The sequence below is a fragment of the Pterocles gutturalis genome, unplaced genomic scaffold (genome assembly GCF_000699245.1).
Source record: "Pterocles gutturalis isolate BGI_N339 unplaced genomic scaffold, ASM69924v1 scaffold19487, whole genome shotgun sequence".
NCBI classification, from domain to species: domain Eukaryota; kingdom Metazoa; phylum Chordata; class Aves; order Pterocliformes; family Pteroclidae; genus Pterocles; species Pterocles gutturalis.
This window is the reverse complement of record NW_010113237.1, coordinates 55,121-67,395: the sequence shown is the minus strand read 5'-3', so window position 1 is coordinate 67,395 and position 12,275 is coordinate 55,121. Positions and strand designations below refer to the sequence as shown.

Sequence of the window (12,275 nt, the reverse complement as noted above, 5' to 3'; positions counted from 1 at the left end):
GTGAATATTTTTATTGAACTTGCTTTATTTGTACATAACTGTTTTTATCAGAAAGCCAAAGAGCGTATCGATTTGTGCAAGGCAAGGACTGGGGTTTTAAGAAATTTATCCGAAGAGATTTTTTACTAGATGAAGCTAATGGTCTTCTACCAGATGACAAGCTTACGTTATTTTGTGAGGTGGGTATAGTTTTTTAACTGGTAAGCTTTTAAATAAAATATGCTATAAAAGTTGTCTTCTGTTAACTATAAGTATGGTAAGATACACATTTACTTGCTTTGTCTGTGTTATATTTTTTATATATGCACACAGAAATACAGAATAAGTCTGAATTGATCCCTTGTAAACTGTTGGTCTTCTCTCTGAATCCGCCAGGATTATGTTACAATCCGGTATAGAATTATTTATGCAAAAGGTGGCTGATAGGTGCTGTCTGTAGAAGTAGTATTTTACTGAGGTCACTTTTGTTTAAAGAAAATATATTTGGAATTATAGGGTTGTTTTTCACTGGATAAGTAAAAGGAAATGTCTGCATGCTGGTTGACATTGCTGAAAAAAAAACCCAACTAATTGTCAGAACCTGTATTCCTGTAATATCATAATTGGTGGCTTTAACCAATGAACAGGTCTTTCAAGTAAATTAGACACTTTATTTTTATAGTAATTGTTACATTTTGTTTTCTGAAGAAGTGTGAGTATCCGGTAAAAGGACCACTTAATACTGAGAATTAATGGGAGCTGTGGTATAAATCTAACTTCATGGTGTATTTATGGGTCACTTTGATATCAGTTTTGTTGGTAACCTAAATTGTCATATAAAAATTCAGTAGAACATTTACTCAAAAAAGGAAACTAGAGAAAGTTGCCATTTAAGTATCTAACTTCATGGTGTATTTATGGGTCACTTTGATATCAGTTTTGTTGGTAACCTAAATTGTCATATTAAAATTCAGTAGAACATTTACTCAATGTTAAAAAAGGAAACTAGTGAAAGTTGTCATTTAAGTACAGTGTATGTTCAATATACATTGGCCAGTTATCTCTGCTGCCATAAAGTGATTAGTGGCTGAGGAGGATGATAGATGCTCTAACTACTAATAAGTTTGCTTTGATCTGTGTATTTACAGGAAATGTGTAAAATTGCCTTGGCAAGATTACAATTTAATTACATGTCATTATGCTATGTAGGAAGAATAATTGAAATGTGGCCCTTGAGACTAGATATTGCAAATATGGTGCATCTTATTTTCATTTAGACAAGTTAAATTAGCTGCATGATAAATTTGTTATGAATACAATTATTTGGGTGATAAAAGCAGATATAATAAGTGTTTTATGGTTCTGTAAAGATACTTCTGAGTATTTTCTCATTTTAAGTTTTCCTTTTAATGAATACTTTGATGTAAATGAACAGCTCTTAAAGAGAGTGTTTGGTTTTGTAAATAGGTCATTATCTAATTTTAGAGATAAAGTTTGTTTAAAAAAAATTTGAATGAGTACTGAATCTTCCAGAAGGATTTAAAGTTTGCTAATCTTTAAGTATAACTGTATTTTTCGTACAGAACTTCTCAATATTTTAATGTGGGTGGCTTTTGTGAAGTGTTTGACCTACCCTGATTCTAGATGCTGAAGGAAGTTCAACATTTAGTTGTGCACAGTGAGCATGTTAAAATGACTTCTGCTTTGTTTCAAGCTAAAGCAAAAACACTGGAAATCCAAATATTTTAAAAATTTGTTTATTCAAATGTGTTTTTCTATCTCTTCAGATGTTCTTAGAAATAAAAGCTGTTGTTTGAAGTACCTGTTTCTATAGACAAGTCTGAAGTTGTCACACACAGAACTTGTTCAAGTCCCAGTGTACATATTTTTATATACCCTTACTCATGAGGGGATGCAATGCAAACAGGGCCTGTGCCTCTAAAGTATGTGTCCTCACTAGATTGCTCGTATTCTTTGAGTTATTAGTTATTCTAGGATCTCCTCGTCATCCTGCAGTTTAGTGAAGAAATACCTTCACTCTCACGAGTGATTTTATAAACACAACAATGCCTGAAGTAAGCATTTGGTATCAGGTATTGGGGCAATCATAAACCAGTCACTTTTAGCCTAAAATGAGCTTTCAGTAGTTATATGGAATTAACTTGATTAGATTTCAACTTGATTTAAATTAAGAAAAAGAGAATGCAATTGATTTTAAGCACACCATCTTGACAAGCGAGATATGAAATATCAGACCCCTGTGTTTGTATTTGGGATGTTTAAAAGTCATGACAACCTACAGACAATACATGCCAGGCCATTCAGATGTAGGGGACTTGGATTAAAATTGGCCTTGGGTTATATCTTAGAAAGATGGCTCCTAGCAAATTGTGTTGCACAACTATCAATATTAGAAACCATTCTAAAATAGTAGAAGCTTGGAACATCAGAGATCAGTTTAAGTACACATAAAGAACATGTAGGTGACCTTCCTGGGCACTGTCTGTAGCTAACAAGAGGGTGCTATGCGGACAACTTGGATCATGAACTGAGTCAAGTCTCTGGAGAAGCAGAACTCTCCTTTGGCAACAGAATACAAGCCTTGCTAAGCTAAAACTCCCATTGGTGTGTATGTATATCTCCTGAAATCACTCTGTGTGTATGAAAACAGTGAAACAGAGTGCACAATAGCTCTATAGATTTTTTTTCAGTGTTATAAATTTATAGTCTTACTGTGAAAGTGAAATTTCACAGTGCTTTGGGATATTTTTTTTACCTTTAAAAGGTGGAAGAATATAAAGGAATTTCTTATCACAAGGTGGTATGGGATAAAACAGGGAATTAGGCAATGATGCAAATCCTGAGCCACTGTCTTAATTGGATCATCTTCTTCTCCTGGTCTGGAGTTTGGTTTGTAGTGGTTCAACTTTATGTGAAGCTTAGCTGTGCTATCTTTGCTTTATGCCGGATTTATTGCAGATGCTGTGCCCCTGGAAATCAAACAAAGCACTAATCTTAACAGTATCAGCATTTTCTCTTAATATATAATCCTAATTTTCTCTATTTAGGAGATGAAGCAGTCAAGGTCTTGTAGTATGTCTCTTTTCTTCTTTATGAAGGTTTTCTTCTCAGACAACAGAAGTAAAACCAGCTGAGCTCTTTTGTTTTCCCAACATACTGATTAAAAGGCCTTCAGTATGTAAAGTTACATGAAAAAAGCAAGTAAAAATGCCACTATGCTGTTTACTACTTACTTGAAAGACTTAAACTTGGAGAATAATGTCAATATATTCACTTCAGATGCACATATTTCACAATTTTCTTAACTAGTCTGTAAAAAATCACATCCTGTGGGCTTGCATTTCATTATTGAAGTTACTTACCTGCTGCATCTTGTATTTCTTTGACTTACATTTCTAAAATAATGGTGTGTAATCTTGTTGAAAGACAATTACTCATGATTCCTGCCTCAGCTGGACACAGTAAAATGAAATAATGAAGGAGCTATGTTACTTGCACTTAGTTTGCATTACCCCATTGCAGGTTAGGTGTCAGCTTACTGTAATGAAAATTAGGAATGTCATGCTATTCAAAATGTGTGTGGGTTATTTTTATAAAACTTCTCTGTGACCTTGGGATCCTGATGATCTCTTTAGAATTTTAGTATTTTATCTGTTTAGTATTTTACTTAAAAGTGAAGAGTGTTGAATTGTTAATTTCTCTCTCAAATATCATTAACTTTTATTTTTTATCCCACTGGTATCCCAAGAACCATATCTGTCCTTGAGTTATTTACTTTGGCATTTCTATGAGATGGCATGTGGTATTGTGCTCTTTCTTTTTGTTTTGGTTGGATAGATACATGATGATAGAGTTTCTAACTAAAGCCCCATTTGTTTTATGTTACTTATGTAACTGTAAAGCATTAGTTTATTGTTCTGGCCTAATGCCAGAAACAGCACTGGTTTTTGTTTTGCAATTGCTGTACTTCTATCAGTAGATAATGTATTTTAATTATTATTGGCATTCAGTTATGAAGGAGTTGTCTTGCTGTGATTTTCTGTTAGGTAAGCGTGGTCCAAGACTCTGTAAATATATCAGGACAGTCTAATACAAACACTTTGAAGGTACCTGAATGTCGACTAGCAGAAGATTTAGGGAATCTCTGGGAAACAACAAGATTTACAGATTGCAGTTTTTATGTAGGAGGACAAGAATTCAAAGCTCATAAATCTGTCCTTGCAGGTACTTTTCTACTTTTGTATTGCTATTATTTTGTAATTAAAATTTCTAAAAGTTTAAAATTTGATTATATTTAAGATCTACTTTTCTTGCTACAGCACGATCTCCAGTTTTTAATGCAATGTTTGAACATGAAATGGAGGAAAGCAAAAAGGTAAGTCTTACTGAAAACCTTACATGTAAATATTTGTACCTTGTGAATAAAGGGAAAAGTTGCAGAAAACTTGAAGTGTTGCAAATTGAGGAAGACGACTACTGCATGAGGGGAGGAGGTACTACTCCTGAATGCTTCCCTGGTGAGCTCTGTGGGAGTTTCTTTGTGTAGAAAGAGTAGGGAGGGCCGACTCTGGAGAGGTTCTGGAGGGTTTGTTCTTCTAGTACTTGTATCTGCCCTAGATCGGTTTTTTAACATTAGCTGCTGATTTAATTGACTAGTAATCTCTGCCCCTTTTTGCTTTGGTTTATACCTTCACATAAGCCAATTGTCTGGACTGAGGTTTTGCTATAGTGTATGAAAACATTTTTATATGGTAGCTAGGACACAAACAACAGGTGAATTATGAATCAAGTGAAGCCTTGAGGTAGTGAAGCACTCCTTTCCATTCACAGTTTCTGCAGGCACTTGACCTGTATGGGTGTTTTGGATGGATAGTTACTTAATCAGCAGAGAGCTGCTTCTGCTTTTATGCACTTGCTATCTCCCACAGTGAGGAGCTGTTTGTGTCTTTCATGAATGATGTCTAAAATGGGTTGGCTGTAGGCAGAATGCATGAAAAGGCAAGAAACTGATCCGCTCACTAAAGGATCATAATAGATGATCATCATTTAGTCTTGGAGGCTGCAATAGTGCCACTTGTGTGACCAAATACATCAGAGGAATATGGTGTTGTAGTACAATTGAGTTTCACAAACGTGGCATTTTTTTCCTGTATTTCTCCAATCTGGAAACTTTCATAGGAAGAATTGGAATATTGGAAGGATTTTAGTGGGATTTCTGGGACATGTCTGGGTTTCTTCCAGTCCAGCTTCATTAGTGTGCCATGCTGAGATCCTTCACCTTCATGTTAGCAGTAAATCTCCAGTGCAGCCCTACTCCTAAATACTGTATATGGTTCAATGGATAGGAAACCAGAACACATGCATCTCGTGCTGATAGCCTGTGATTTGTGTACGCCATTCAAAAGTCTGGTGCTTTCTTCTACATCTTTGACATGATTTCCTACTTCGTTATTTGCTTATAGGGGATATTATTAGAAGATGGGGTCAAGAATGCAATACCACAGTTTTATTAGGATGGTGTTCAGCTACATGATGTCAGTTACATGTGCTGCTTTATTTGTGTTTTGGATTCTGAGATCAAAACATAGGTTGTGTTGACTCAGTTTAAGTCAAGTAAGAAATGGCTCACTTTGTTCTGTCTGCTGCTCTGACTTCTGATATTCCAAGCACATCATTGTTGGGTTGGAAACTTCACAGAACTTTTAAATATTCCTGCAACTGTGCCTTGATTTTTATGTACAGCCTGTGCAATAGAGTCCAGTTAGACATTTCTAGAAAAAAGTTGCAGTTACTTTTTGTTGCCTAAGCTTTTCCAACTGATTTCTACCTGACTTTAAGAGCCACTGATTTTGATTACTTTCTGCTTAATATTGCTGAATGTTAACTTAAATTTGTAAGAATTTTGTATGATGAATGGCAAATGAAAACTTGTAGTGTGCATGCAGATGATATTTGATATATTCACTTTAAAGTTGTAGCTAAATTCCAGAGGCTTTTATTGATTCTTCTTCTTTACCAGAATCGTGTAGAAATACATGATGTAGACCCTGAAGTTTTTAAAGAAATGATGAGATTCATTTACACAGGAAAAGCACCAAACCTTGAAAAAATGGCTGACAATTTGTTGGCAGCTGCAGACAAAGTAAGTAATTGACTCCCAAGTTCTCAAACCTTATGCTTGCTTGTGGAATGTTCTTATAAAAAAAAAAAATACATTTTTTCAGGTTGATTTTTTTTTAAATATGCGAAGCAGATCTCATCAGAAATGGAGAAAGATGGGAAAAAATAGACTCTTTTATCAGTAGAAGGTTGATAAATCTTTCTTGACCAGAAGTGTTTCACATATTAATTATCTTTATTGTCGAGATTGTTTTAGAAATTGGGGACCATTAATATGATTTGGAAAATGGGTCTTGAATAAAATGTATCCTAGATCTTTGTATTCTTGAAGAGGATTTATACAAGTGTTTGAATTAACTGTGTTCCCCAAAGTACTGCTACTTCAGAACTTTCATCTTTTTGTCTTCCCTACAAACTTAATAGTTCTAATCATTAATCTTTTCTGTATTGGCATCCTGTATTCTCTTTAAATTGTCACTCTGTGAAATACTTTTTCTACTATGATTTTTGAGATCAGGGGAATTACAACAGCGCCTGAATTAAGGTGAATTATTCCCTTTCATATAATAATTTACAGTTTTCTAACTTTTAAAATACTTGTCCCAATGCCCTGTTTGTTCTTCACTGCTTTATAGCTTGAGTTGAAATTTTATTTAGCTATTGTCAGAGACACACATTTGTCTTTCCCTGAGGAGGCATAAGTAGTTTAGAACTCGGAAAATACTCACTTTAGTGTGTGTAATATGAAACTTTCACTCTCAGCTGAGAGTATGGCAATTTCTTAAGCTACCTTTGCAATTTCTGAATTGGTTGTGCAGTCATATCTGGAAAACACTAGTGGTGAAACTTCCTGTTCTCATAATCAGTCCTATCATGATAATGTAAGTCATCCCAGTAGCTAACGTCAATAAACAATATTTTCCTGGCAACTTGAAGTGTTCTATTTTTTCAGGATCTCTTGAGCTGGCACTGCCCTGGCTTTGGTGCCTTACTACTCTTACTCTTCTTTACATCTCATTGCCAGCATCTCATCTTCCAAAACTGATTGTGTTTTGTCAAGTTTCAGTCAACCCAAGCGGGATGGTGAAATGGTGTTATTTTATGAATGCTGGCCTTTATTTAGGTCATAATTGATAAATGTAGAGAATATTGTACGGTCCAGTTATATGCAAAAGTAGAAAATAAAAATTATGAGCTAGGAGGTCCCTATAGTTTTTTGTAACAGATAAACTTGTAGAAACTTTCTGCTATTCCTTCTGAATGTGAAATAATCCAAAAAATGAGTGTTGTGCATATTACCAAAGGCATTAAATTGCTGTAGTACCTGGTAGGTACAGATTTGTTATACTTGATATTTATTTACCTTAAATAGAGGTATCCTCACTAGTAGTATAGTAATGAAATGGAAGTAAAAATGCATAGGTCTAGAAACATAGAAGTCAGCCCAATAATTTGACTTTTCTTCAGTGGCATTTCTTTGTTGCATAGAACAGTTGCTGAAACAAATGTATGAGTGGCAACTTGAGTATATGCCATTTAGGTATCTAAAATTCTTTTCAGACTTGAAAACTGTATTGGAAGGGTGCTAAACTAAATGGGATGGGTATGATTTCAGTAGAAATGTATACTGCTGAATGACACCTGTTCAGACTGTGGCATCCTTCAAAAAAATGCAATTTATTCATGCAAAATATAGTACGAGAATATAATTATTTTATATCATTTTTTTGGTAGGCTTTGTCAAAGGTACTGAAGAAACTAAGTAATTCAGAGATGGGGGTGGGAGTGAACTTGGAACAAGCTAGTTTCAAACAGGCTAATGTATTTGCCCTTGGACAGTTTCATGAAACTTTCCGTTGTATAATTTGTTGCCCTTCACTTTGATAGGTAAGCCTGTCTAATGATGATTTTGATAAAGAGCCCATGTCTGTTCTTTGCCCTTCCTCACTTACCAAACTGAAGGAAAACAAAAACTTCTAAATGAGTTATTTTTGTTGTTTCAATAAAAGTTCTCCCAGTAAAGCATTTGATCAGTTTGTGTCAAACCTAATGCATGTCTTGCCATTTGAGGACTCTTCAGTGCAGCGTATTGAATTTTGAATTGCCTGTTTGGAAGCAGTTTGATCTTAAGCTTGGGAGTCACCAATAATTTTCATGACTGGAACTGTCTTAAAAACTGTAGAGATAACAGTAGAAAGAATGAGTTTGAAGAATGATTAGTGTAGTTTTTTCTTTTGTCAGTATGCACTGGAACGGCTGAAGGTCATGTGTGAGGAAGCACTCTGTAGTAGCCTCTCGGTAGAAAATGTTGCTGATATTCTTATCCTCGCAGATTTGCACAGTGCTGAACAGTTAAAAGCACAAGCAATAGACTTTATTAACAGGCAAGTAATATTTATGAGACTCTAAATATATTTGTCTTTATACTTTGTGTACCTTTTCAATATTGGCACAGTTCTCTCTTTACAGGTGCAGCGTTCTTAGACAACTTGGGTGTAAAGATGGGAAAAACTGGAATAGCAAGTAAGTTTCCCTGCCTCAATGTTCTGTACAAATACTGCTGAATAGGCTGCAGATCTTAAGAAATGTTGCTTCGTTTCCACACTACTAAAGCCAATCACTGACTGTAAGTAAAGCAGGATTCAGCAGACACTACCCCAGTTATAATTGTCACTTCCCCTCTAAATGACAGGGAGAGTTAACTGCCCTCCGGTGTGACACTCTAACAGTACCTGGTTTTCATTCCCTTCCTAGGGGCGTGTCAGTGCTGTGAGATGGTGGCAGCAACCACCACAAGAGAAAGGAAAATAATCTCTTGACTAACCAGGTTTGTGCCTGGAGGAGTGGCAACCCCAGTGTGGTTCCAAGACTTGCTTAGGTCAGTCTGAGCCTGTAGTATTGCCTGAACCTGCAGTATTTCCAAAGAAAGGAGGGCAGTTGCTCTTTTCGCCTTTGGCGACGTGTTTCTGCACCTTCCCACATGCCAGCTCTAGTACTCTTGAGGCCACACAACTAGTCAGTCAGGTCCCTCTGATCTGTCTGACTCTGTGTGCTCATGCCTACAGTGGAAATAGGTTGAAAATATGTGGTTCAGACTGTTGGGACTGATTGCAGCATGTACTTAGAACAGCTCAGGTGAATCATGGAGTACAAGACAGTCAGTGAAAGAATAGCCAGTTGTAGGCTGAAACAGTAAAAGGACAGCAGAGTACTTATTTCTTGCCATCACAGTCTCCAGAGAAGTTAATAGATGTTGTACCAGTTACTTTAAAATTAGAGTGTTTCTTTTTTAAAAAAAGTCTTCATAGGCCTAATGATTGAGCATAATGTGAAAAAGAAAGGGGGTGGTAGAAGGGAAGTAGTAAAATACCCATAGAAAAGCTAATAAAGATAAGGTCAGAATACATAACAGTGTAAACTAGTTCATGTGTTCTTTCTCAAGTGAGTTGGAACTTACTGAGCTGGCTTCTGTCTTGGATAATTGCTAGTAAAGATGATAATTGCTAGTAAAGATGCTGGTCATCTTTGCTTCAGCTAAAGCATCTACAGTATAAATCAAGGAATTAATGTGAGAGGGCCTGGCTTGTTCTTCTGATTCTGGGCACCAGGGAGTCTGAACTTTGGTATTGTTTCTCAAGGCACTTAGATTTACTGACCTGCTGCAGAAGATTAAAGGCTTGCATTAGAAATCTGTGAAAGGTTTTTAGAGATTGTAATGTAATGTAGAGGTCAGCTGCAAACTTTGTTTGACAGTGTTCTTGAAACAGTATGAGGATGCTCATGAAAGGCATTTTGAAATACAGGGCGATGGGAAGTTGGAATTGATGCATAAGGTGTGGGTTCCAAATTACAAATTTATCCTGTGTTACTGTGTCACGCATCCCAACCAGTGTAACATTCCTCATGTGCATAGTGAATTTTGGTTTTGTTCTCTTATTTAAAAAAAAAGTACATATATACATGGAGTAAATACATTGTTTTTAATCTCCTGGATGTCAATGTGATACTTGCTAAAATCTGTTGTTGCTTCTGTATTAGTTAAAAATCAACAGTGGGCACTGAAAACTATTCTGAATGTAGTCCATGGTCTTGTACTGAAGAAAGAGTGAATATTCTCAAGTCTGCTCCACTGGTATTCCAACTGTGAGCTCCCAGTGAAGGATTCTGTAGTCAGCCAGCTAATCTGGCTTCTTGGCTTTTTCTGTTATATGAACTACATCATTTTTGCTGAAGTTTCAGCTGATTCATCTTGTCATCCTTCTCTTTCCCCAAACTGAGCAAGCCATTCTGTGTAATGAGATTATCATGTCTTCCCTTGCTTTTCTTCTCTACATGAGACCTCATTTTCTTCTAGTTTTGCTCTTAACCATTTTTTATTGTTTTTCCTGAGAAATTTCCAGATGGTTATCTTAACACGGTGCCCAGTATTGTATGCAGCTCTCTAGCTGGGGTCTTGCTGGTACTGGGTAGAGCAAAATGAGTACCCCATGTCCTACATGTGATGATATTTATATACCTAAATTGCAATTTGCTGCTTCTTTCCAATGGCATCCTTACTGGCATTAATGAAGTCTTTTGATTCATAATGCTGAAATGCTCTTCTGCTGTAGTTCTGCCTTGCCTGCTCTTCTCCACTGTGCATTTGGTTTGTAAAATTGACTATTCTTAATGCTTCTGTTTTCAGCCAAGCAACAGACATAATGGAAACAGCAGGCTGGAAGTCCATGATCCACTCCCACCCTCACTTAGTAGCAGAGGCCTTTCGCGCACTAGCATCTGCACAGTGTCCACAGTTTGGCATTCCACGCAAACGGCTAAAACAGTCATGAAATCTTCCATGAACTTTAGAGAAATTGAACTGACTCTACTCCTCCATGTCCAGAGGTGTTTTCACAAACCATAACAAGAGTTTTTGTTATCCTTGTCCACAGAACAGAAGCTGAAAAAGCCTATTGTTTGCTTTTCAGATGGATAATTTATGGTTTAATCCTCAGCTTTAAATTAGACTGATTAATTCACTGAAAGGCCTTAAATTATCTTCAATGACTCTCTAGTCCATATAGTCTAATGTATCTTGATTTTTTTATTATTATTTTTTTAATGTGCCTTGTCTTTTTGACTAGGCTCTGCAGGATTGCACTAGCTCCATAATGCAGTAAAGTTGATAACTGAAGATTAATTTTTGAAAGGGATCTTCCATTATTTTCAGAAGAAAAAAAAAATTATAGTTTGGTCCTGTGCTGACTGGAAGGTTTTAACTAGTCTCTCATTAAAAGCGCTTGAACCAGAGGCACATAATGTACCCTAGACAAGTGCTAAATATAGGGAGAGCCTGTTTACCTTCAGCTAATGCCTACAGGCTATTTATGGCAATATACTGCTTTGAACATAATTTATTTTTCATTGTGGGGGCAAATATGCAATGGTTTGGCCCAAAAATGTATTTTCATTACAGTTTGTAATGCTTATTGTGTGTGTGTCAAAGCTGTCCAAACGGTAAAAAGAAACACAGAATAAACCTCTGGCTTGTGTTTCTGTATGGTCCATCATTAGTTTACATTTAATGCAGAACTGAATGAGAGGTATGGAGTTCAATGTGAAAACAGAATAGTATTGTGTATGAAAAAAATATATCCCACATGTATGGTTACATAGAAAAGTAAAGGATGCATAGAATGACCAAATGTAAATTGAAGAAATGGGCCAAATGGATTATGAATATGCACTTTTAATGTGTAACTTTTGTATGTTGTGTGGTACATATATATTTTGCTTTTGATGAATTAATGAGGTACAGGTAATTGTGGCTTAACTTTTTAGATACATTTTAAGATGCCCACAGCCACATGGGATTTAGTTTTGCTAGAAAAGAAAGGCATGTCTTTTTAAGACTCATTTGAAGGTGGCTATTGCAAGCTTTCATATTTAAGTAACAGAATATTTTTCGCTTATTTGAAACAGGCGTGTGAATGGTAAAATTTTTGAAGGGATTTTTCCCATCTTGACGTGTGTGCACAGCTTCCATTAACACCTGCGGAGGTTATGTACACATCAAGAGGAATATTTCCCTGAAATGTCAGATGGTTTTTGCAAGCAGAGACTTGCTCAGTCTTGCATTTCAGTTATTGTACTAGCATTGTGGATGGTATTGAAAT

At 36.0% G+C, this 12,275-nt stretch overlaps 1 protein-coding gene across 1 annotated transcript; it reads left to right on the top strand.

Moving 5' to 3' along the window:
* Nucleotides 1-51: 51 nt before the first annotated feature.
* On the top strand, nt 52-11,471 carry SPOPL (speckle-type POZ protein-like; the record flags this gene model as incomplete). The annotated part of the gene is made up of 7 exons (XM_010074423.1): nt 52-179; nt 4,047-4,224; nt 4,320-4,375; nt 6,020-6,142; nt 8,362-8,504; nt 8,590-8,643; nt 10,805-11,471. Coding segments are annotated over 7 exons (827 nt in total), but the record flags the coding sequence as incomplete, so codon positions are not given.
* Nucleotides 11,472-12,275: the final 804 nt, after the last annotated feature.